This window comes from Geotrypetes seraphini, chromosome 2 (assembly GCF_902459505.1).
Source record: "Geotrypetes seraphini chromosome 2, aGeoSer1.1, whole genome shotgun sequence".
Classification (NCBI taxonomy): domain Eukaryota; kingdom Metazoa; phylum Chordata; class Amphibia; order Gymnophiona; family Dermophiidae; genus Geotrypetes; species Geotrypetes seraphini.
In genome coordinates, this window is record NC_047085.1 from 420,292,532 (window position 1) to 420,318,314 (window position 25,783).

The following is a 25,783-nucleotide window of genomic DNA, read 5'->3' on the forward strand; positions in this document are numbered from 1 at the left end:
TATTAATCTTGCTTAAGGTAACATGTAGAAATAAAACAAAAACATAAAGGAAAAAATAATACCTTTTCTATTGGACTAACTTAGGGCTTCTTTTACAAAGCCGTACTAGGGCCTTAACACATGGAATGGCGCGAGCTAAATTGCCACACATGCTAGCTGCTACCGCCTCCTTTTGAGTAGGCAGTAGATTGCCGGCTAGCACTTGCTATAGTGCACGCTAATCCGTTGCGTGCGATAAAACCGCTAGCGCGGCTTTGTAAAAGGAGCCCTTAATGTAGTTTATGATTAGCTTTTCGAAGATAACCCCTTCTTCCTCAGATCAGCACCAAAAAATATGCACTTAGCGCTATTCTACAAACCAAATCTGGAATTAGGCATGGTTTAAAGAATACATGTAGCACCTGTCCACATAACTAAAATTTATGCCAATGAAAACCTAGAATAAATGCCTGCGCCTAAATTGTGCACAGATCACGTATATTCTATAGGAGTGCATCTAATTTTAGGAATGCTCATGACCCGTCCATAACCCATACTCTGGTCATGCTACCTTTTAAGATCCATGTCTAGCCCAGTATCCTGTTTCCAACAGTGGCAAATCTAGGTCACAAGTACCTGGAAGAAACCCAAATAGCATTAGCATTCCATGCTACCAATCCCAGGGCAAGCAATGGTTTCCCTGGGATTGAGGGGGCTTGAGGGGTGGGGCCATGGGCGGGGGGGGGTGTGTGTGGCCATGGGCGGGGCTACCACCATTCATTCCTATGGGAGGGGTGGGGCTTAGGTGAAGAGTGGGGTGGGGCCATGGGTGGGGTGTGTGGCCATGGGCGGGGCTACCACCATTCATTCCTATGGGAGGGGCGGGGCCATGGGCGGAGACTAAGGCGGTACAATGGGCGGGGCTTAACCCGGAAGTGAACGCTGATTGGTCGATCCTTATCTTATCTCACCTGTCAATCAGTTTGACATGAGGTGTACCCATTATACTACTGCTCCGTACCTTCAAAAGCTCTCACTTTTTGCCTTCGATTTTACCTATTTGTCATTACATTGTTCATTACACATCTGTCACTTATGGGTTCACATAAAGTTTTCCACATTTTTTGTTTCCTTAGTTCCAGCCTAATCCAAGCCTCATTTTCACTCTACCATTCATTCATTTGCTTGTTTAGCAATTCCACATAAGCATATCCACCAATCGGTTACACCCACGTTTCTGAGCACACCAACCTTCTGAGCACATAAAGTTTTTTCACATTTTTTGTTTCCTTAGTTCCAGCCTATCCAAGCCTCATTTTCATTCCACATTCATTCGTTTGCTTGTTTAGTAATTCCACATAAGCACATCCACCAATCGGCTACACCCATGTTTCTGAGCACACCAACCAATCGGCTATGCCCACATCGCTGGTAGATTTCTATTTCAGCCTGTAGCTTACTGTGGAGTAATCTTTTTTACCATTGTGTAAGACTTGCTTGACCCCATTTGATCGTGATTGGCGTGTGGTAAGTAAAGTTTTCCATATTTTAGATCCACGATGATTAATTTTACCTTGTTCATTTATTATTTATGCTTATCATTGTCACAAGAGTATAGCTGGTTTTAATTCATATCTCATGTGCATTACTCTCCCCCCCCCTTTTTTTTTTTAAATATATGGTATTTTTATGTCTGAAGGGTATGTTTGAGTACATAATCTAATCTTCAGTTCTAATACTGTTAGGCTTATTTAATTACTCTTAGCTATTGTTAAAGAGTATTTAGGCCACCTTTGAGAACACTAGCTCTGTGCATTTAGTCATCACCCTGTCTTATAATTCTGTGGTCGCCACCCACTCACATTGAACCCATGGTATATCAATCTAAATGTCCATGGCATGCAACAGGTTTAAGTTTTAGCAAACATTTTTATGACTTTTTTATATATTGTTTTAATATTATTTCTTACATTGTTTTTAATATAGTTTCTTCTTATTGTTGTTTAATATTGTTGTTTAACATTGTTTTCTAATAAAGTCTTTTAATAATTTTTTGTTATTAACATACAATAATGCATTTTAATATTTTAATATTCATATAGTACATTTTAGTTTGGGTTTTATTAACTGTTAGGCGTTAAAATGCACTTTCTCCAGCATATTTGGATCATCTGTTATTTTAAGTTGTATTCATAACATTGATTACAACCTTTTAAGAAGTGCACATTATGAAGATTTATATTATATTGTCTTTTGTATCCTATGTTATACAAATTCCAGTATGAGACAGCTACTGTACATATTAGATATTCTTAACCTGTTCAGTTCTGTTCTTAATGTTTTAGGACCAATGCTTTTATTGACTCCATGCCTTATCATTTTTATTTTCATCAGTTTGTTATCTTTTACGCAGTTTGCTTTATACCTTAACCACCATGGTATGTTTTTTCAGTTTTTTGTTACCTATATGCTGGTTTCCTATTCACACACTCACTGCCCCTTTTTCATTATGCAGTATCACTTCCGGTTATTAAGATTTGGTTTATTTTTATTGTTGGTCTGCTCCTTTTCTCGTTTCACCACCACTTCTGGTTCCCTTTTCTTTTCTTTTCTTATATTTGTGATTTGTTTCTTCCGTCTGTCACGTATCCCTATGTTGATATTAATTGCTTTTCATTTGACACGTGTCACTTCATTTCTAGTTTTTCATTCAGTGATATTCTAGTCATTAAAAATCTTTGCATCCTTTTGCACTATATCATTATATATTTCAATCACACTCAGAGACACCCGATATTATTTGTACATTTTTACTTTTTCTCTTTAATATGTTCTTGTATGACATTATCACCTTTGTCACATTACCATTTGCTTGCTTCACCTTTTTATGTTCACACATTATCTTAAGTATTTATGCTTAAATTCATTAGGACCCCTGAGGAAGGCGTGTCATCCGAAACACGGACCGTGTCGGGTCCCTTGGTTGGCTATAAGGTTGTATATGTTACTGCATTTACTAATAAACAACGCCTGCATCTTGTACATTGTCTGCAGTCTGTTTGTTGTTTTCTGGTTGCTGTTGTTTACTGCAGACTACGTTGGATTTTCTTTCTCCCTTTTCTAGATAACAAACCATGCACTAATAACTATTCTGATTTGATTATGCTACGCCCTATAGGTAGGGAATGGCAGTTAATTCTGCTGGGAGACAGAGAACACTGCTGTGTTGTATCTTTTTCCTCTAGGATATCAGAATTATAGAGTTTACCATTAATACAAAGTAAAAAAATATGTTATGTTTAAAAGGAGAACTAGAAGATGAAATGTACCGAGTGGGTGTTGAACTTACATTATCAGTATGGAAGGTGGGAAACTGTAGATGTATGCTACACAGAAAGTTGCAATGTTATTCTCACCTCCTATTAGAAGTGGAAAGGATCAGACTTTGAACACCATATAGACTTCTGATAAATCTAGTTTAAGTTCCACAAAGACTGGCAGGAAAGTCATCCAATGAGCTTGCTCTGGATTTCCCAGAGACATTATTTGAGAGAGGATAGTTAAGAAGTGATATCTTGCTCTAAATAACACTCTCCTGGTCTTAAAACATTGCTACAATCAGCTCATTCTTCAGACCAAAGGTAAATCCCATAACTTACACTGGCCCAACTTAGAAACAGAATCAAAACACAGATCAGACCTGAATGTGGCTTCTAGTTCATAGGAAGAGGAAGTAGCCAGCAGCACAATGCTGACCTCATTGTGACATCATCAAGGTGCACCTGGAAGGTAGATATGCCACAAGTAAAAGACAAGCCAGGAGTTGAACTCACAACCTCTGGATGATCGATACAGCGCTTTTACTCACTGAGCTACAGCACCTTTTACTCCAGTGTCTCTGGCTCCCCTGTCATAGCATACCTTAGTGATGTGCTAAGGTATAATCTACTTAGCTATCATCTCACAGTCAGCTGAGGCAAAAGACTGGTAGCTCAATGGTGTAAAGCACTGCTGTCACGGATTCAAAACTCATATTCTTAAGTATGGTTCAATAAATGTAATACAGAGTCAAATTATGCTGTTTATTTTATCAAACGCAAGCTCAACTTTGTAATGTATTGTGTATAGTATTGCTAATGTGTTTGAGATGAAAATGAGATGCGATAGGTCTATATCCTATATTATAAAACCCTAGCCGCGCATGCGCACTTACCTGCGTGCCTCCGTGATCTCTGATCTGTGATCAGTAGGTCTGTGGCCAGCAGGAGTGCAGATGCGGCAGCCAGGCAACTCGGAGACACACAGCACAGCCGGCGACTCCCCCCTCCCGCCCTCACTCACCACCAAAACCACCACCACCAAAGCCTCCTCCTTCTGCCCAGCTGGGAGGAGGGCTCCGAGCTGCTGAACACTGTCCCTGATCAGCTTACACGGTCCCTAAAAAATGAACCTTTTCATCTGAGGCGTGAGGCTGAGGTGACCTTCCTCCCCCGGCTCACTAAGGTTCTGTCTTGAGAAATTCAAATGCGTTGTTGAAAATGCAAGTGACTGGAGGACGCTGGGAGAGAAATTGAGCGGCCTGACAAAATGACTTCGAGGCAGTCCGACTCTGAAGAGGACAATGATTTGCCACACGTGTTCAGTGATGATGAGGTCATTACAAAGGATTTCAATTTCTGATTCCGTGCCCTAAAATCTGAAATGAAAGAGGTACCTATGGATTTGAGGCTGCTGTGATAGAGATTTGGCAAGAATTGAGTGAGATTGGCAGGATAGTTAACTCACCAACCAGCCATCCACTGTGGATTTCTCCCCTCTGGAACCTGCCATCTATGCCTTAGTGGGCCAGGATATAAGCATCGTAGCAGGACCCTGGGAAGCTGGCACACACATCCGTCACATCCATGGTAGGACTACAGACCACCTGCTTATTCATGGAATGATATGCCCTCCGGTTCCTATATTGCCTTTCAGTATCAGCAGGTGGTCTGAGTGCTACGTGTGTGCAGTCTATAGCTCCCAAGACTGAGGGGAAACATGCCAGTTGAGCAAAAGCCCTCATTGTGAGTTGCCGCTCTGCCTGACTCATGGGAAACTGGATATACATAGCAGTACACCTTAAAAAGACTTCCAAAAACTTATTGATTATCCTGGATACAGACGATTGACTGATGCCAGCCCCAGCTCCCAGGGGCCTTTGGAAGATTCCTGTTGCCAAAAAGTCCAGGGCTGTAGTTACTTGTACATAAACTGGAAGGGAATGTCCCCTAAGAGTGGTGCACTCCAAATCCACCTGCAGTTGCTCACAGAGATGAAGTATGGTCTCCCGATTAAATCTAAGGAGACCAATACACCGCTCATCTGACATATCAAGGAAGTTGTCCCTGGGCCTTTATACCCTGGGGGCCCATGGTCGGTGTCGGCCTGGGCCTCTGCCTCTAAGCTGGCCACGCCCCAGGAACGGGGCTGGACCCCTTCCTCTACGCAACAATCTATCGCGGGCAACCACACATACGACAAACTCAAAGTAGTCAGCCATCCCTCAAACCAACACCAGACCAAAGACACCAATTGACAAGTACACAACAAAATGGAGAAGATGGGGGACAGGAGAAACAGTGAGATCACAGCAGAAAGTTACAATATCACAGATCAAGCACCAGAAGCACGAACGCACAGGAGTGTAAAGGAGACATAAATTTGCTGTTTTACAGCCCTCTATATACTATACAGCCAAACTATGTAATATAGTAAGTGAATGCAGTTTACAGAATTATATGGCGCAGGACCTGCTTACATTGGAAAGTTGGTCCTCAACCTGGCAGCTAGGCTTCAATGCTAAGAAATGTAAGGTTATGCACCTCGGAAGCGGAAATCCATGCAGGACGTACTTCTTGAACGGAAAAACTTTAACTAGGACTTCAGCAGAACGAGATTTAGGAGTAGTCATCAGTGCAGACATGAAAACTGCCAATCAAGTGGAGAAGGCTTCATCTAAGGCAAGGCAGATATTGGGTTGTATCAATAGAAGTTTCGTCAGCCGGAAGCCTGAAGTCATAATGCCGTTGTACAGGGCCATGGTGAGACCTCATCTGGAGTACTGTGTGCAATTCTGGAGGCCACATTACAGTAAAGATGTGCGCAGAATTGAATCTGTTCAGCGGACGGCCACCAGGATGATCTCAGGGTTCAAGGGTCTCTCGTACGAAGAGAGACTGAACAAATTGCAGCTCTACACTCTCGAGGAACGTAGGGAGAAGGGAGACATGATCGAAACATTTAAGTACCTCACGGGACGTGTCGAAGTGGAAGATGATATTTTCTTTCTCAAGGGACCCTCGGCCACAAGAGGGCACCCGCTCAAACTCAGGGGCGGAAAATTTCATGGCGACACCAGAAAGTATTTCTTCACAGAGAGAGTGGTTGGAACAAGCTTCCAGTGCAGGTGATCGAGGCAGACAGCGTGCCAGACTTTAAGAATAAATGGGATACCCATGTGGGATCCCTATGAGGGTCAAGATAAGGAAATTGGGTCATTAGGGCATAGACAGGGGGTGGGTAAGCAGAGTGGGCAGACTTGATGGGCTGTAGCCCTTTTCTGCCGTCATCTTCTATGTTTCTATGTTTCTATACATGTCTAATTAACGTCTGACGCATAGGCATTGTTAAATCTTACTTTGTCCCGCATAGGCGTCGTATGCGGATAAACGGTGTCCTTAGCATTTTGCGGATCTATAAGTACGCCCATGCGGCGTCCAGTGACGTCATGCCGTTTCAGCGTTGTGACGTCACAGAATCGCCGATTTTTACAACGCAATTGATTTTTCACACAATGGCTGCTAGAAGGAGTCCCAATTTCTCCAGTGAAGATTCCAGGCTCCTAGCAAGCCTCTTCCTCCCGAAGGAGCATCACTATTTCAAAATAGCAGGAAGGAGGAGGACCTTCCTGCAATTTAGAGCCTCCTGGGAGCGCCTCACCAGGAGGTATAATCGCCTGGCTTCCTATCCCAGGAGTGTAAGTATTCATATTCAAGTGATCAAACAAAGTAAATATATCTTCTTTACATAAATCTGTACAGAATATTGCTTTCTTATTAAACCCCCCCCCCCCCCAAAGGTGGCAGAGAGGGATGTGAACTTACAACCTCCAGTTCTTAATCATGGTCATTCATAAAGTGCACCTTTTAATCTTCGTGCCACATGTAAGTGATTCCAAACAGATCATTTATAGTACAAACTTATTGAAGTATTCAAGTGTACCTGCCTGATACATATATGTACCTGTAATTTCTTCTTTGCCATATGTATACAGCAATATATCCCAACACACCCTCAGCACCTTCAGCTTGTAAATTCATAACCATGCTGCTGCTTCTCATCCTAGCCAACCCATTTTATTGGCACACCAGGATAAGAGAAGAAGCCTGAATGCATTTATTTAAACTATTGCCATAATGGTGTACAAACCTAAATTTACTCATGTTGCTTCCTATAGCCCAGGATGCAGCATTGTGGCCTGCTAACATCCATGTGTGCTCCCTATCCTATTATCACTGAAGGCCAGCAAAATTTGTCACTCATATTTCTGTGTTATAGAGGTCAAGACATAAATAAGACAGTTAGTCACAGTGCGATATGACACTCATCCTCTCTCTCCCCCCTCTCCTTCTCCATTATGCAGATGGAGGACCTCCGCAAATGTGGCCGGCTCCTGAGACGGGAGGAGCAGGCCTTTCTCCAGGGGGTGCGGCGTGAACTTGCCGCGCAAGCTGATGAGTAATAATATTGGAAACCATTCAGTGAGCACAGTACACATAACCTCTTTATGAAATCATCTAAGATAATAAAACCATAATCCGCGCATGTGTACTTCCATCCCGTGATCCTGTTTTCCATGAGCTGTAGGGTTCTGTTTACTGTTTGTTGTTCGGTGTGGCCTGCTCCCTGCTCGCCTAGCCGTATTGTACTTTTTAGTACAATATAGCAAGGTGAGCAGGAAGTAGGCCACACCAAAGCTTCAAATTTAACTGCACGCACGCACGTGGATCTCCTCACTGTCTCCCGGCTGTCGGCTTGAGGGGGCTGGAGGGCAGACGTGAGGTAAGGGGTGCTGCTGGACAGGGGAAGAGACGGGGGTGGGTGGGAAGAAAAAGGAAGGGTGGCCTCTGCTGGCTCTGCTGGGGTTCGAAACCGCAAGGTCAAGATGTTGTCGAAGGTCATGCTGGTGTTGATCATGGAGTACAGGTATAGGGCCCAAAGACTTGAAATTGAGCTTGATAAAGTATTAAAAGGACAAATGACTAACCCAACCCAAGTTAAACTACAAGGACAATCGTTACAGTATGACTCAGAAATCATGAGAAATCAAATAATTATTACAATAAAGAAATCTCGCAAAACATATGCTATAGGTGGAAAATATATGTGATTAAATATTTAAAGATACTTTGCTTTTATGGCTTCATCCTGTTATGAGTATACTATATCATAAAGGGATAAAAGGATAAATTAACAAGTTAGATTATTTCCATGCCCTTCCAAAATAGCAGGGATCAGTGCAGACTCGGCTGGGTCCAAACGTTATCAGGTTATGCCCATAGGCCAAATTGGAAATCCAGGTAACCACATCAGTTCTCGTTATCATAGTCTGTAGTGCACTTCTTAGGATCAGAAGAAGTGAATGGGTTCAAGTCATCCTTGCGTCTTCACTGCACTTCACCTCAGCTCTAGCAGCAAGAAAGGAGATGGAGAGAATCCAATTGAAATGGGAAATAATTAAGGCGCAATTACGGGAGTCAAAATAGGATGAAAATGCATAAAAGTCACAATTGAGCAGAACACATGAATCTAGTAATTAGCCTGTTAAAAAAATATATATATATACTAATACTGCATAAGTCCATAAAAAGGGTTAAAATGCAAACCAACAAGTCCATGATTGTGGAGAGGCAAAAATGAAGCTGTAGAAATTCAAAGCCATAAAGATCATCCGGTCATTAGTAGCAACAGTCAATAAGTCTTTACTGGTAAGTCTTTAGGGTTTCTAGGCACTCATCATATTCCTTCTCTGCTAACAAGGTCCTTCAAGTGGGGCTCATCCATCATCTGGATCTCATACGAGTGGAAAATCCTCAGCAAAGATATCTCAAATATCTTTAGTAACTAGCATTAGTCCATAGGTGTGCAAATAAGTCACTAATAGCAGAATTGCAACTGTAATATGTAATGTAATGTAATTTATTTCTTATATACCGCTACATCCGTTAGGTTCTAAGCGGTTTACAGAAAATATACATTAAGATTAGAAATAAGAAAGGTACTTGAAAAATCAGAAATATTTAATTCAAAAGATTCTCATGTAACAAACAGCGTCATCTGATATGGTAGTTGTTTTACTGAAGCGAATCACAATCAACAAGAAATAAATATATGAAATATATATATATATTGCTTAGTTTGTTTCCAGCTATGCCTAAGTAGTATCACTAAAAAAACAGAAATTAAAATTTATGTGCTTCAAATCAAATAAGTATATCTGAAGTATATCTGACAACCTAAAGGAATTATAACTACAGTGGCATATGATGTAAAAATATCAAAACATAGCAAGGAATCTGACCTAAATAAAAAGAATGGTACTGCTACAAATTCAAACATAATAACACATAGGCTATATTAAATCATATTAAAGTGAAAATAATAAAACTAAAAAAATAAAATAAAATGTAAAGGGGAATCTAGCAAAGTCATAGACATAAATGGTTGTTTAGCTCATAATATATTTCATTAAGGGAAAAACAAACAAACAGAACAATACACATTGCTTAAAGCTAGACAAATAATTTTTCTAACGAGAAGTGAACAACCTTTAATGGGTTAACATTATAGAATATGTTTCTCTGTTGACATTTCTGGTGGTGGCTGGGCAGGCTAAACCCCACCCAGCCACCACCTACTGGGTTTAATGTTTGTACTTATTCACTGTCTTCGTATTAACTTCCTTATTTTATTGCAGACTTGCTGTGTTGCCCTCCTCATCTTGCTTCCCCTTTTATGCCGTTTCTTCCTTTCTTCATCTTTAAACCAGTAATAGAATACGGTCTGCCTTAAACACTAATTTCTTCTTCATCACTAAACTTTCCCTTTTTTTTTTTCCCCTCATAGGACCCATTGGTGTCAAATTTGGATGGTCCCGGACCCTGGAGCAGTACTCTACATTGGCTTGCCTGGGACCGGGCTCCCATCATCAGTTGTCCTACTGGTCCTTCAAACTGGAGTTAGGAGAAATACGAACTAGTGGGTAACGCAGCTAGAAATACGAACTAGTGGGTAACGCAGCTAGAAATATGGACTAGTGGGTAAAGTAGCTAGAATGATTTACGAACTGGTGGGGAAAGGAGCCAGAATAGCATACATATATAAATAGTGGAGCAATATTTACGGCCGTTATTACTTTACTTCTGTGTAAATCTTATGTTTTAGGCTCTCTCTGTGAATCTTATGTTTACTTCCTTTCAACACTCTTTTCTTGGTATAGACACTGATTCGATTGCTGGTTGAATTCTTTCCTTTATTTCTTGTGGTCTTGGGCCACGCCTGATGTTTCCTCTGCTATATCAAACTATCGCTGTTATGGTGTGACTGTTGAACCAGCTTTGACTGGTGGTTATGCTGTTCTGTGGTCTCAGGCCATCCTGAGCTATTGCTACAAAGGTACCTGCTCTTCTGTGATCACATTGCATCATTTTGTAAGTATTCTTTCTTTCTTATGTTGTTAGTAAAGGCCTTATTAGTTTTATTTTTAGATTCATTAGTTTGTTTATCGTACAATTTGTAGTTGGATATATTGTTTATTTCTCCCATGTTGCCTGCTCCTGCAGTCTCCCACCCCAGCCTCAGTTCCTATGCTACATGATTGCATTGATACCATTGTACTGGACCCACCCCCTTATTCTCATGCTTCTCCACTTTTGCTGCTAGCGTCTCAGTCCTCCCGTTTGTGCCACTCTCTGCCACTGTCAACTACCCCTTTGCTCTCCCCAGCGCATACTCCTAACCCTAATCCTATCTCTCTACCTCCCGTTGCACACCTCCCGTTGCAATGGCAGGCATACTGGTTGTTACTCTCCTGTCACGTGGGCCACTATCTCTCAGGCATTAGATGATATCTGTGAAACTATTCAACAGCAATGCACCCCGTCCCCCACCTTCCCCCACTTTACAGGAAACTGTGGTTAAGCAGTGTTCCTGTCTTGGGAACCCACATCTTGAACAGGCATGCCCGCTACGTCTGATTTCTCTCGCTACTCTTGCTGACATTAGGAATCCCCCTGTCTTATACTTCTTTGGCTGCCAGTGCTAGCCATGATTATTTGTCTTGTGCCCCTAGCCCTAGCCTTTCTTTCTCTTGCCTGTTCCCTCCTGGTTCCATCTGCCGTTGGTTTTTCACCGGTCTTCTGTTAAGCCGTTACTTAGACAATCCTGTTTTGCTGTTCCTCACTCTGCCCCCATATTTCCTACCATTGTTGAGCAGAAAGTATACACGTCTTCTCTGCATTGTGCTTTGTGTTACCTAGCCCCTAATGATGTCACAATACTGCTTGCTTATGACGTTGCTTTCACTGACATACCATCTTACCTTGCCCAGCTTTCTTTATTTACGCTTGATATGTTGTCTTCCTGGATTTTATTAGTGTAAGTGGTATTATCATGTGTGGCCACTAGTTTGTATGGGTTTTGGCTTATTAGTTGAGTTTTTATGGGTTTATTTCTTCGCTACTGACAAGAGGGGTCTATATTTTCATCTTGTCATGCTGCCTGATGGTTTCCTTTGTTCTTCCGTTTATGCTGTTTGATTTATATTTTAGCTGTCGCTTGTGTACTGGCCTGTGTAATATATGGCACTTTATGGGAAAGCGAAAGCATTGCTCTCGTGGTTTTTGTTTCCTGTTCTTTTGTGGTCATGAACCAGAGAAAAAAAAAAAACCAAAAAACTGGGGAGGGGGGTGAGGGGGATGAGATTGAATGAGACTAAAAGAGGAAGTATATTTTAACTGCGTTTCAATGTTACCATAAGCTTTCATTAAACAATTATTTATTTCATATAAGTTTGCTTTGCTTATAAAAGATTGTTTTTTGAGAAAGAAAAAAAATTACAGAAAAAGATTTGGATCACTGTTGTTTTTATATATAAAGACAAAGAGTATTGGAAAGAAGGGATAAGAGACAAATACCGGAAGTCAATAGAAAGTGTTATGTTAGACTGGCAATGAAGGGAATATATAAGCAGATTATTGAAGTTCATAGAAAGATAATGTACGTAGATAGGAAGGATTCGTGACAAGTGATTATGTCTAACCAAATAACTAACAGGCATTAAGTATAATAACTGGCAATGTAAAAATAAACGCACCCTTTGTCTTTCTAGGTCTGGGATTTTTAATATGGGCGTTTCCCATCCCATCACTTTTTCCCATTACTAACGATTATTTGTTTTCTAGAGTTAGGAAAAACTGCAGTGCACTTTAAGAGAACACCTAATGATTTTTATGAGTACTCTAAAAAAAAAGAAATAAAAAATTATACAAGAGGGGTGCTACCTCAATACTTGCTAGCAATCATGGTCTCCAAAATTAAACACTGAAGATGTGGCAGAATGTCACATCACAGTCTCCAACACACACCTAGTAGTAACAGAAGTGCTAACATACCTTTGGACTCCCTACAGCTGACCCCTTTTTATAATAAAGATGCCTAACCCATTAGGCACTCATTAGGAGTTTTCCACCTGAACCATGTACACTGATTGGATGTCCACTGAAAGGCAGTGTTCCTCCCCCCCCCCCCCAACAACACACCTGAGCTATTGTTAACAATGAGTTAGTACACAGAACCATTCCTCAACTGATTTTACCTTACCTGTCATTTGATTCTACAAAGAATTAACTTTAGCTCTATGAGTAAAACCTCTCAGATGTGTGAGCACATACATTTTACTTAAATATCCATTTTGCTACCACCATAATTTCTACCAGCATGAGTGCTCTTACAACCAACACACCTTGACTTGAACGTGTTATCACTCTTTTTTGTCAGCCCTGTGGAATGGAGAGTAGGTCATATCAGAGGTAGAAGAACTATTATAAACAATAACACACAATGAAAGTCCACAAAAAAGTCAGTTCTTGCTGGTGGGTTTCTTTGGATCTATCATAGGGACACTTAAGTAGCTTACAAAATATCATTCTCACCTGGACTTACTATCTGAGCTGCTAGCAAGTTGCTTCTAGAAAATATAAAACAGCATATTAGAATGACATGTAGCTGTTAATGGTTCTGTGGAATAGAGAGAGGTGGGAGGCAGAGATAGGAAAGCATATTTAAAAGACTAAGACAGAATAAAGTCTCAAACATCTGCATAAGCGATAGGACAGAATAGAAAGGAAACTCTGCTCACCTGGACCTTCTTATACTCACTTAACTACGCCCACCACACCTCATTGGTTGTCCTATGTTCTATAAGTATCTTGAAAAGCTGGCTGCACCTTGCAACTCTATGTTCTAAACAAAGTTCTCTCTATAGCTCTATGCCTTAAAGCACTGCTTTTATCTTCCATACATCAGGGGTTCAAGTCTTGAATAAGGTTTGCAAATAGTTTATAGTACTGTTTCAGGCAGGAAAACTGGTAACTGTTTAGCCATGCCATTACTTAAATATATTTTGCTTCAGCTTTTATTATCTGCCTCCATTGTCTAATTTTTAATGCAACCTGTTCTCTCTCATGCTGAACACCCTCCCCCACCCCAACTTCCCCCCCTAAATGTCAAGCCAAACTGAATTTACCAATACTAATGTGTGTAAGATCCATCTCACCACATGTATCATCCTTCAACACCTGTCCAAACCCTCTGATGTTTGATTTAACTCATAGCTGTTGGCCAATGCCTATATTGCATCAAAAGAAACACATTCCTACTAGAATGGCTTGTAGTTGGGAGCAAATGAAAGTATCTCATGCACCTGTGGCTGCAGAATGCTGATGAGAAACAGCAAATTTCACCACTTATGAGAACTGTTAGGATGCTACGAAAAAAAAGGGAAGGTGAGGATGGGATTTGAACCAGGGTGCTTGAGAAGATGGACAAGGTGTAATAGAGCACATTAACCAGGCGATCCACAATTGTCATCTTGTTGTCAGAGGAAAGGTTTCCTCTCATCACTGCTTAGGATGTCCAAGCCATGGTAGTTGAAAATAGGTTTGCCTGGAAAGGGAAATGTGCACCTTACAAATGGCAAAGTCCACCATGTAGACCTTGTTATAAGAGCTAATAGGAAGCTGCTAGGACCTTATTAAAATGAGCAAAGGTAGGAGTTGAACCGGGGAGTTTGAGAGGTTGGACCAGGCGCATTAACCTGGTGAGCCAGAAATGCTTTCGTTGTGCTTATTGTGACATGATAGTTAATGAGATGATACATAGGCAGCTCAGTCACGTATGATATGAAAGGGCGGTGAGATCCGTCTAAGCAGAAGCTGCTGTAGCTCTATGGGTTAAACTCCTATGCAAGTCGTACAGAGGTTGTGAGTTCTACACTCACCACATCTTTTAATTGTGGCATAATACCTTGAAGGTGCTAGATAACAAACCGTACAATAGCAATTTTGATTTGCTTATACCGCTTCTTATAGGCAGTTAATTCTGCTAGGAGACAAAACACTGCTGTTTTATATATTTTTTCTTCATGATTTCAGAAATGTATACTTTACGATTATAAAAGGAGAAATATAAGATGAGTTGAACTCAAATTCTTAGCATGGAAGGGGAAAAGTTTATTTTTCTGCTACACAGAAAGTTGTACAGTAATGTTATGATCAACTCCTATAAGAAGTGGAAAGCATCAAGGTGCACCTGGAAGGTAGATATGCCACAAGTAAAATACAGGTCGGGAGTTGAACCCACAAACCCCGGAAGATCAGTACAGCGCCTTTATTCACTGAGCTACAGCACCTTTCGCTCCAATGTCTCTGGCTCCCTTGTCATATCATACCTTCGTGAACTGCTAAGGTAAAAGCAGCTTAGCTATCATCTCACAGTAGGCTGAGACAAAAGAGTGGTAGCTCAATGGTTAAAAGCGCTGCTTTCACTGAGCCCCAAACCCATATTCTCAAGTATGGTTGAATACATGTGACGTGGAGTCCAAAAGTGCTGATTGATTGAACACAAGCTCCATTTTTCTAATGTCCAACCCAGACCATGCTCACATGTTAATCTTCATTCTAAGCACTGTACTAATGGATGTATGACTGTAAGTAATCTGTTCCGTTTAGGCGTCATATGGGGAAAAGCGGCGTTCTTTGCCCTTAACGATCGGCGTCATTTGTGCTGCAATTCCTTAATACATATTTGATATTTGTTTTCTACCAGAAAACTTTCCAAATCTTTGGCATTTCTTTGCTTAAACTTATTTGAGTTGATCCTTAAAATGATCTGCACCAATTCTTAGCAGCCTGTTCTCCGTCATCCTAGACCCCCTCCACCACCCAACACACACTCCTGCAGCATAACATCCTAACCCTAACCCTAACCATGAAAAACAGCAAAATCCAACATATATATATATATACATACCACTTTGAGAGCTAAAAGGAAGCTGTGAAAAAGAGGTATGCTGATGGTGGGATTTGAACTGGTGACCTTGAGAGGTTGGACCAGGCGCATTAACCTGGTGAGCCAGAAATGCTTTCTTTGAGTTGAGTGTGACATGATAGCTAATGAGAAGATACATAGGCAGATCAGTCAAGTATGATATGAAAGGGTGGTGAGATGGACCTAAGTAGAAGCTGCTGTAGCTCTATGGGTAAATATGCTGTGCTAGTCGTCCAGAGGTTGTGAGTTCTACACCTAGCGCATCTTTTAATTGTGGCATACTACCTTGAAGGTGCAGCTTAATGAGGTCAGCTTTGTGCAGCTGAAGAGCTCCATTTTGCAATGAGGGAAGATGAATGTTAAGGTGTGTATCTGTTTATTCTCTTTTTAAGTGCTGAGAAATGAAGTAATGTGTGCAATAATGATATGTGTTTCCTGTTCTTTCTTTACTTTCAAAAAAGAGCCAATTGCAGTGCTGTTTGTTGAGAAAAAAAGGGGTTTTTTTAAACAGGAAAGCCAAAATGGTGGTGCAATGTGTAAATTATATTATTGTTTGGGCAGAAATGTACTTTGTTATCCATGCAATATAATGTGTTCTATTGATATGGTGTCATTAAATTTATTAGGACAGAGAAAGGATGAAAAATACCTATTCAAACTCGCTATTGGAATTATTGTTGCAAAAGCACAAAGGACGTCTACCTCACGTCTAACAGGGAGCTGGAATTATGAAAGTTGAAACTGCATTTAAATGAAGCAAAATCCACGTTAGACCAGCGTTTCTTACGCCTACATTATAGACGATATTTAGACGCGGTCTGCCGCCTAAGTAGCGTCTAAGTAGTGCCTGCCCATCACCACGCCCATGTCATGCCCACGTTATGCCCACGTCTACATATGTGGACGCGACTATGCTTTCCTTAGACGTCTACCCTACGTCTATCTTTTGTAGACGTCTATCTGACGTCTAGCTACGTCTAACTCTCAATTAACGCTTATTAAGACCCTTAACTCCGTAATTATTCAATTACTCTGGACGTCTAAAGCACGCCTAAGTTTAGACGTATTATAGAGAATCTAGGCCTCAATGTGTATCTCCCTCATTATAACCCATTGGGATTTACACATCTGCTGTTGCAGTATTTTTCTAACATCCATATGTATTTCCTATCCACTTTCTTCTCTCGCTGTATCTTTTTTGGAAGGGGAGGGGGACGGAGATACATCTATTTTACATGGCATAGCTTTGTTCTTCTAAAATATGTCATTTTCTTCACATTTTCACTTCTGTGTTGAGTCATACATCCAGAAAGTATCTAGAATGGTGCTATCCATATGTAGAATACTAGTTTTTTAGCCCGTTACATTAATGGGTGCTAGAAGAGATGTGTAGACTTAGGCATTTCTTTCTTTCTTGCGCATGCGCACTCTTGCCGGCACATCCCGACAGATCAGATCTCAGGGAACACGCGGTGAGAGTGCGCATGCGCGCATAGCATTTTATTATTATAGATACAATTATTTTCTAAAAGTCCTATCTTCAATAAAATAATAAAAGGGATAAAACCATAGGAGGTGCCAGGAGGAGCAGCTGCACTACCACTGGCTTGAAATATGAGAATTTGATTTCCACTACAGACAGACATCAAAAAGATTTTATTCAGCACCATAAAGTAAAATAATAATATAAAACATCCAATGCCACTCTTTATGGGTGTGATTAGTATACAGCACATGTCTTTTCAGCAAAAAAGTTATATCTGAATAAAATTGTGGACCTTTTATTAATTTGTTTTCATTATATCTAGATATGATAACTTTTTTGGGGGGGGGAGGAGCGGGAAGAGAATGATATGTCACACATGTCCTGCCGTTCTTCTGAGCTCCCCTCCTAGGACCATAGAACTGAGCTGTTAAAGCACAGAAAAACGTTCAAATCCTCGATGAGTGATGAATGTGCAGGGCCAAGCGTCTTTAAATCCATGCTTTTTAAGCCTCTCTCCAGCACTCTACAAACTGACAGCGTAATAGATCAACACATTTCACAGGGAGGAGAAGGTTGGAGGCAACTGAACCATTACCACTTCAAGTGCTCAGCCACTGCTATTACCCCTTGGCACCGGGGGAATACAGCACATTTCCCAGTGGCAAGCTTGTTTATAAAGTAATCATCTCTCGCTCTCTGTCTCTGCGCTCACACAGTGGCAGGGTGTGAAGAGCTGTGTTATGCTGAGCCCTGCTCCAGATCCTTTTTTTTTTTACGGAGCTATTAGCAAGCAGGTAGGAACAGGGGATATGTCGTGGGCATGCGCAATCGGGCTCTCTCGCTACAAAGTTAATTTTTTAATTCAAAGCCAACGCCGCAGCTCCTCTCTCAATCCCTGCCTGTTGCGGTTTGAGAGACAGATCTCTTTCCGCCTCTGCCTGTGGGGACCGCCGGGGCCTGGGTGCGGCGGGGAAGTAGGGTCTTGCCTAGCCGGGGCCGGCTGAATCCCGGGCCTGCTCTCTTTCCCCTAAGTGCCAGCCCCTCACGCCACGCCATCTAGCACATGCGCACTCATGCCACCACATCCCGACAGATCAGGGATCAGGGAACACGCGGCGCGAGTGCGCATGCATGCTTAGCGTTTTATATTATAGATGGGAGTGTGTCCTTGAGCTTTCGATGGGCACCTAAAAATATACCCCCTCCTTTAGTAATGCGTAGCACGGGTTTTAGCTCCGGCAGCGGTGGTAAATGCTCCGACGCTGATAGGAATTCTATGAGCGTCTGAGCATTTACCACCACTGCCGGCGCTAAAACCTGCACTACGCATTAGTAAAGGAGGGGGTTAATGTGCATGCAATTCACTTGTATGCATTTATACCGATGAATTCATATACATACAGTCAATTTGCATGTGCTTATAAAGTTGATACATACAAGCAATATGCACAAAAACCAAATTTGAAACTACAGCAAAAATACACAAATATTAAAATATTGGTTTAAAATTAAGACAACTGAACTTTATTAGACTGTGCTCACCCTTCATATAAAAGATAGATGCTGCCCTGTGGCAATTTGAGCTGCCTAATTTTAGCATAACATGGTCAGAATATTAAGATATCCTTATTTAGTAGCAAATTCATACAGTAGGGTCACCATAAGGCTCCATAAAAAGGAGGACAAGAAGCAATGGAAATAAGGAGGACAGATTGATGTGTTTTGACCGAACCTTGTATTAACAAAGGACTTGTTCACCTTTGTATTACAACATTACAGTGACCCCTGAGCAGGTGGTTTGATTCACTGAAACACAGTACTGTGTCGGGTCCACAGTTGATGCTTGTCCTTTTCTATTGGAATAAATAAGTCTGTTTTTACATGCTTGATTTTTTGAGGAATGTTCATTGTCTGTTCCCACTGCTTTTTGTGTGATTTTGAACTTGTGGGTTCTTGTCCTGTTGGACTTTTGTTGTTTTTTGTTGTATATTACATTACATTACATTAGGGATTTCTATTCCGCCATTACTTTGCGGTTCAAGATATATAAATGGGGGTTACAATGGAAGAACAATTGTCATTTCTAGAGTTGTAAAGAGTAAGTGAAGTTATATGATAATCACAAAATATGCTCTTAAAAGAGAAAATGTAATGAAAATTGATTATATTATTATCTTTCTTATTTTACTGTTTTTCTTTTTCTTTGAAGGACATAAAATATAAAGCTAAAAATGGAGACTCCACAAGAGTTACCTGAAAATATGGACAACTGGACCCCATATCATGTAAATTATTGGGTAACTGAAAAGGTAAAGCTTGAAAAGAAATATGGAGAAATCCTGAAAAATGAAGAAGTAACGGGCTCCGTCTTGAAAGAATTAACTAAAAAAGATCTTATAGACATGAGCTTTAAACATGGACCTGCTCTTAAAATTCTGCAGACGCTTGAAAAACTTAATAAGGTTCCATACGACTGTAGAAGTCCAACCGCTGCACCAGCAAATAAAGGAAAAAAGTCACCAGAAAAGGAAGCTGGAGCAAGTAAAAAACAAAGCAGAACGTGTAAAAAAAAAAAATGGGCCTGCCACTAACAGTACATTAGATGCACCCACAAAGACCTCTGGAGAGGCTGCTTTGCCAACAAATGAAAGTGAAAATCAATTAGATCAAGCAGATGTTGTAAATTGTGACATCAATGAGCCTTTGGAAAGCAGCCAATTAAATGCAACATGTACACCATATCCATTTGATGAGTTTCATAACAGCAAAAGATATGTAGAAAATTATATTATTTTTACTCCTGAATCAGGGCCACTGAATCTTATTGATCCAGTTCATGAGTTTAAGCTTTTCACAAACACCCAGAATGCCACAAAAGAAAATATGAAGATGAAATTTTGCAATGAGGTCTTCAGATTTGCAGCAGCATGTATGAACTCCCGTACCAATGGTACCATCCATTTAGGAGTGAAAGACAAACCACATGGTCAAATTGTAGGCATCCAACGTAATAATAAAGATGTGTTTATTAACTTGTTCGATCAAATGATCAAACAGTATTTTAAAACAGATGACCACAATGCAGCACAAAATTGTATTCGACCACTAAGATTTATTGATGTATTACATCAGAATAACATTCCAACAGGTAAATGCGTCATTGAAGTAGATGTGGTGCCACGGTACTCCATTTGTAATTCTAAATTATTCCACACATATCAACAAACCTGCTCTATAGAACAAGGAAGGAAGAAAAATGCAGAACAATCATGTTTTATACGAGATGGTGCAAGCTCTAAAGACATCTTTCCTAATGTCAAGAAAAGGGATAATGAATACACATCATTTTTTGCAAGCCTGAAATCATTGGATGATTCTCGAAAAACAGCAGAAGAAGAACAAAGAGGAAAATCAAAGAAAAGCAATGAAGAGGGTGCAAGACTTGCCAGCCTACTCACAGGTAACAAAGACACACTAGATGATTCTTACTATTCTGCTTATATCTTAGTAACAAATAAGTCCCACGAAAGTCAAATAAAGCATCTTGAATTTCTGAAGGAAATACAGTGGTTTGCGGTACTTGAATTTGATCCCGAATCAATGAGCAATGGGGTGTGTCAGTCTTACAGCAAAAGTCGAGCAGCAAATCTTCATTTTCCTGATCAGTATAAAGACATTGATAATTCAAACTCTGAAAAACTTGAGACCCTAAATCTCTTTAAACAAACCAGCTGGATTTTTTGCAATGGTAGATCAGATCTTGATAGTGAAGAGTATCGACCTTTGCCACCCAGACTGTGGCACAAAGAAAGGGCTGGCACAGTACGTAAACTGATCTCATTTCTTTCGCGAGAAGATATATTGCCAAAAAGGAAATTTTTAGTGGTTCTGTTGCTGTTGTCCACAGTAGATGATCCAGGAGATCCCATTATTGAAACCTTCTGTACATTTTATCAAGAAATGAATGGAACTGATGATATTTTATGTATTTGTGAAGATAAAAAAGCTTTCCAGGGTTGGAAAGACCTTCTACAAGCCAGATCTATAACTAGAGATGAAATTGTAGACAGGTGCATTTCTAACTTAAGCCTTGAAGAGATAAATGGCACTGTTTTAAAATTAAAGTCTGTAACACAGTCGGTCCGGCGATTTTTGCCATCATCTGGCTCTGCCTCTACAGTTCTGAATAAGAAAGACGAGGATTTCATGACAGCGCTAGAAATTCTCTGTGAGAATGAATGCGAGCACACAGAGCTAGAAAAGGATAAAGCTAAGTTTAATGATTTCAAGAAAGGTCAGGAAGAACACTTTTATCGAGGTGGTAAAGTATCATGGTGGAATTTTTACTTTTCTTCAAAAAATTATTCTGGACCTTTTATTAAAAGAGATAGATATGAAAAACTTGAACGTCTGATTAAATCATTGCGCCAGTGGCAATCGTGTGTAAAAGTCATCACTCTGTACCATCATCCAGGTTGTGGAGGAACCACTTTAGCTATGCATGTGCTCTGGGAGTTAAGGAAAACATTTAGATGTGCAATTATTAAAAACAAAACAGTTGATTTTGTAGAAATCGGAAGACAGGTTACCAATTTAATAACTTATGGATTCACAAAACAGCAAGATTACCTACCTGTATTACTTCTTGCGGATGATTTTGAAGAAGAAGGAAGTGTCTACATTTTGCAAAATTATATTCAAGCAGCTGTAGCAGAAAAATATATCAGGTTTGAGCATCCCCTGGTGATCATTCTCAACTGCTTAAGATCCCAAAATCCTGATGAAAACTCAAAAGACCATCCTAACAGTGTTGCCCTAAAACACTCACTATCTTCCAAGGAACAAAGATCTTTTGAAGAAAAACTTAAAGAAATTGAAAAGCAGCATCAACAGCCTGAAGATTTTTATTCTTTCATGATCATGAAAAGTAATTTTAATAAACAGTACATAGAAAACGTGGTAAGGAACATATTAAAGGGTTTGATTAGTACCAGTAAGCAAGCACAACTTATTTCTTTCCTGGCATTATTAAACTCTTTTGTTAAAGATTCCACAATATCTGTTTCACAGTGTGAGGAATTCCTAGGAATAACTGCTAAAAAAGCTTTCTGGGGAAAAGAAAACTTAGAAGACAAGATGGGGACCTATTCTACTATTATAATACGCACAGAAGTAGAAGATTATGGCAGGTATGAAGGTTTACGTATAATTCACCCCCTGATAGCGAATCAGTGTCTTGAAGAACTGAAAGATACCTACCATTTAAATAAAAGTGAAGTTATACTGAACTTTTTAAGAACAAATTTATTTTATGATATCGGAATAGGAAGAGATAGGCTTGTGCAAGATATGCAGAGCATGTTGTATACTAGACTTCGGAAGGAGCACGGCGATGAAACTAATATCTTATTCTCTCCCTTAATTGAAGCAATACAGAAAGAGGAAGGAATTAAAGAAGTTAAAAGTGTCTTAATGGAGGGAACCATTAGATTTAAACAAAACCCATTCATCTGCCAAGCCTTAGCTAGACACTTCTATATAATGGAGAAAGAGTTTACTCAGGCTCTTGTATGGGCTAAAAAAGCAAAACAAATAGCACCTGACAATTCCTTTGTATCAAGTACGTTGGGCCAAATCTATAAAACCCAGTTAAAATGTTGGCTGGATGAGAATATACAAAGGAAAGCTGTTACTCTTGAGGATCTAAAATCTCTTCTTGATGTTGCTGCCAATGCATCAAAAGCTTTTAAGGAATGTCAGGAACAGTGTGAAAGAAAAGGAAATGAAAGAACTGATTGGGAATGCCAAAAGGCTAAAAGAAAATATACTATTTACAGTACAACTAGCTATCTGGGAGAGATAGAAGTTTGTCTGTACACGGTTGATCTCATAGAGCTAGTGCCTTGTTTTATCAATGGTGATGAGCTGTCTAAAAAGCAGATGCTACAGTATCTATCAGGAAAAGGTGATATTCCAATATCTACTGTGGATGGACATGATAAAGACTTTTATGATGCTATCAGTGAATATAATTACTATCTAAGCAACATAAATTTCAATCTGAAAACAACATTTGACTTTTTTGATGATTATTTTGTTCATTTGAAGCCTAGTTACTATTTAAAAGAAACTACAGATCTCAATATACGTAATCTGGTTTCTAAATATTTTAAGCGATATATAAATCTATTCTGCCTGTCAGATCTTAAACAGATGAGAGAGAAAGTCACTGAAAAGTCCAGTATGACACTGCGGACAGAGATGTTCAGGACAGTTTTGGTAGCTGAAAAGGCTGACAGCTTTTCTGGACTGCTGGAATATCTAAATCATGAAAAAGGCACTGCCAATGTAGAAGACATTGTAGACGCCTATGACTTCTTGATTAAGAATCAATCCAATACAAACAAAAGGGATAAACTAAATTTTATTTTGGCAAACATAGTTCTCAGTTGCATTAAACCAAAGTCGAAGCATATATGTCCTATTAAAAACCTGAAAGAAATCCTCAGACAAATCCTGAAAGAAGTAGGTCTGAACCACCGTAATCCAGAACCATACTTCCTAGCCTCATTACTATTTTGGACACACCCACGTAGGCAGTTAGATCAGGATTTCAAACACATGGAAAAGTATGTTTCATCAATGAGGGCTTCCTTTAGAGGGCAGTATGGATATCTGTGCCATTCCAAACAGCCTATAGCACATTTCTACCTTGGGAGCAAGGAAAACTTAGATAAACTTGTTCATAAAAGCAAAATAGATCAGTGTTTCAGTGAGAGATGTGTACCCGATCTAAATTCTTTTTGGCAAAATGGAGACATATGGAAAGAAAAGCAGGTTGAAAAGCTATTGCTCCGTCTAGAAGGCAGGACTGAAAATGATCTGGTCTACTTGGAGTGTGGCATTGGTGAAACCATTAAGATACCAATCAGACCTGTTTACTTAGGCCGGCTCAGAAGTGGCAGAAGCATTGAAAGAGTCTCTTTTTATGTGGGATTTTCTTTTGATGGCCTAATAGCTTATGACATAGAAAGTATCTAAGAGATCTGCTTAGTAACTTGGAAGCTGTTCTTGTTCAGTATCAGATGGAAGGTATTTTTTTTTCTGTTTCAGTAAATTAGAGGGATTGTTTTGGTTTTGTTTGGTTTTCATTTTTATGTTTCTAAATAGAACAATACAAAGCAATCAATTGAAAATTTACGACACAATTGGCCAAAAACTGGATCACAAATTGGATATTATACTTAAGGCCCTTTTACTGAGCTATGGCAAAAAAAGTGGCCTTAGCATATCTTTACATGTCTTTTTTCCACGCTAAGGGCATTATTACTGCAGATATAAAATGGCCAATTTTCAGATGTGTCCATTAATGGCTACGAGCTAATTTTCCATGGTGCATGGCCATTAGCATGTGAACCCCTACCACTATCTATTTTGTAGGCAGCAGTGACTCACGCACTAATCCTGGGCTAATCAGTACATGGCAGTGCCAGTGTGCTAACCAATTTGCAAAGACACGTCCACTCTCCACCCCCAGCCTCCTTATCATGACTCTTTAACTATTCCATATACTTCCACTAGGACTTTACAATCACTTGATGCCCATCGATTAGTTTTACATAGACCAAGGTTAGTACATTATAAATGTACAAGATGATCTTCCTTTTAGTATCTAGCCCCCAAATTATGGAATTATATCATGATATGATTAATTTTTCTGGGCTAGGGATTATGAAATGTAAAACTCCACGCTGAATCTGGATTTCCCTTTTCCTTCATACCACTGAAAGCCTAAAACAAAAGGAGTTAAGTGCCCAATCAGTAGAAAACAAAAGAAGGGCAGGTGGGGTAGCAATGTTAAACAGACCTCTACTCTCCAAGATAGTCACAATAATCAAAGAGGCTGAAGTGGGGCAAAAGACAAATCAGCCTCTGGACATTGGGGCAGAAGTGTAGTTTCAATGAACAATATCTATCAATCAGAAGTTGAGATCAAAAAGAAATCTCCCAGAGAATGACCCTCTTAATCATGTCAAAATTCAATATCAACTCTGCCAGGAAACATGTGGCCAGCCAAACCAGATGAAACTAGCCCAAAAATTCAGACCCAGAGAAAAAACAGTTTCGAACTATTCCTGAATTATGATTGGACTGCTGTATACCACCTGACCCCAGCTCCTATTGCCTATAAAAGGTAAAGATTCACCTAAGCTCCCCCCCTTTTTTGAACCTTCATCTGCCTTTGGATCGCCTAACCTTGTTGGACATCTCATCTGCATCCAAGTCTCCACATTCTACTCCCAACCACACAAATAGAAAACATCTTTTCCAGCAAGGGTCATTTCCTTAAGCCATTCTCTGCGTCACTACCCCATCAGAATCTGCACTAAGAAGAAAAAATACCTCTGGGACTTAAGCAGAGTTCTCTTTAATCCAGCTTAATTAATCTTTCAATTTATCTTGTGACATATTCCCCTTATGTAAAGATGCCTAAATTGAGAGCTAAAATTATTGCATTGCCTACATATTATTGTAAATAAACTTGGAATAGTCTTTTTCTACATTTAAGAAAATTCTTAAAGCCCACTTTTTTCATCTGGCCTTTATAGTTGAGTGAGGTGGAGCCAACTTGCCAGACTGATTCACTTGCAGACATGTTTGAATGCTGACTGT

General features: G+C 39.9%; 1 protein-coding gene across 1 annotated transcript in view; it reads left to right on the forward strand.

Annotated features, from left to right (window-relative positions):
* The window catches only part of LOC117354154 (sterile alpha motif domain-containing protein 9-like), a 48,646-nt gene extending 24,325 nt beyond the window's left edge, over positions 1-24,321 (forward strand). The window contains 2 exon segments of the mRNA XM_033931130.1: positions 19,320-19,623; positions 19,625-24,321. Of these exon segments, the coding sequence (XP_033787021.1) occupies positions 19,342-19,623; positions 19,625-24,151 (4,809 nt within the window). The 5' untranslated portion in view covers positions 19,320-19,341 and the 3' untranslated portion in view covers positions 24,152-24,321.
* The last annotated feature ends 1,462 nt before the right edge of the window (positions 24,322-25,783 follow it).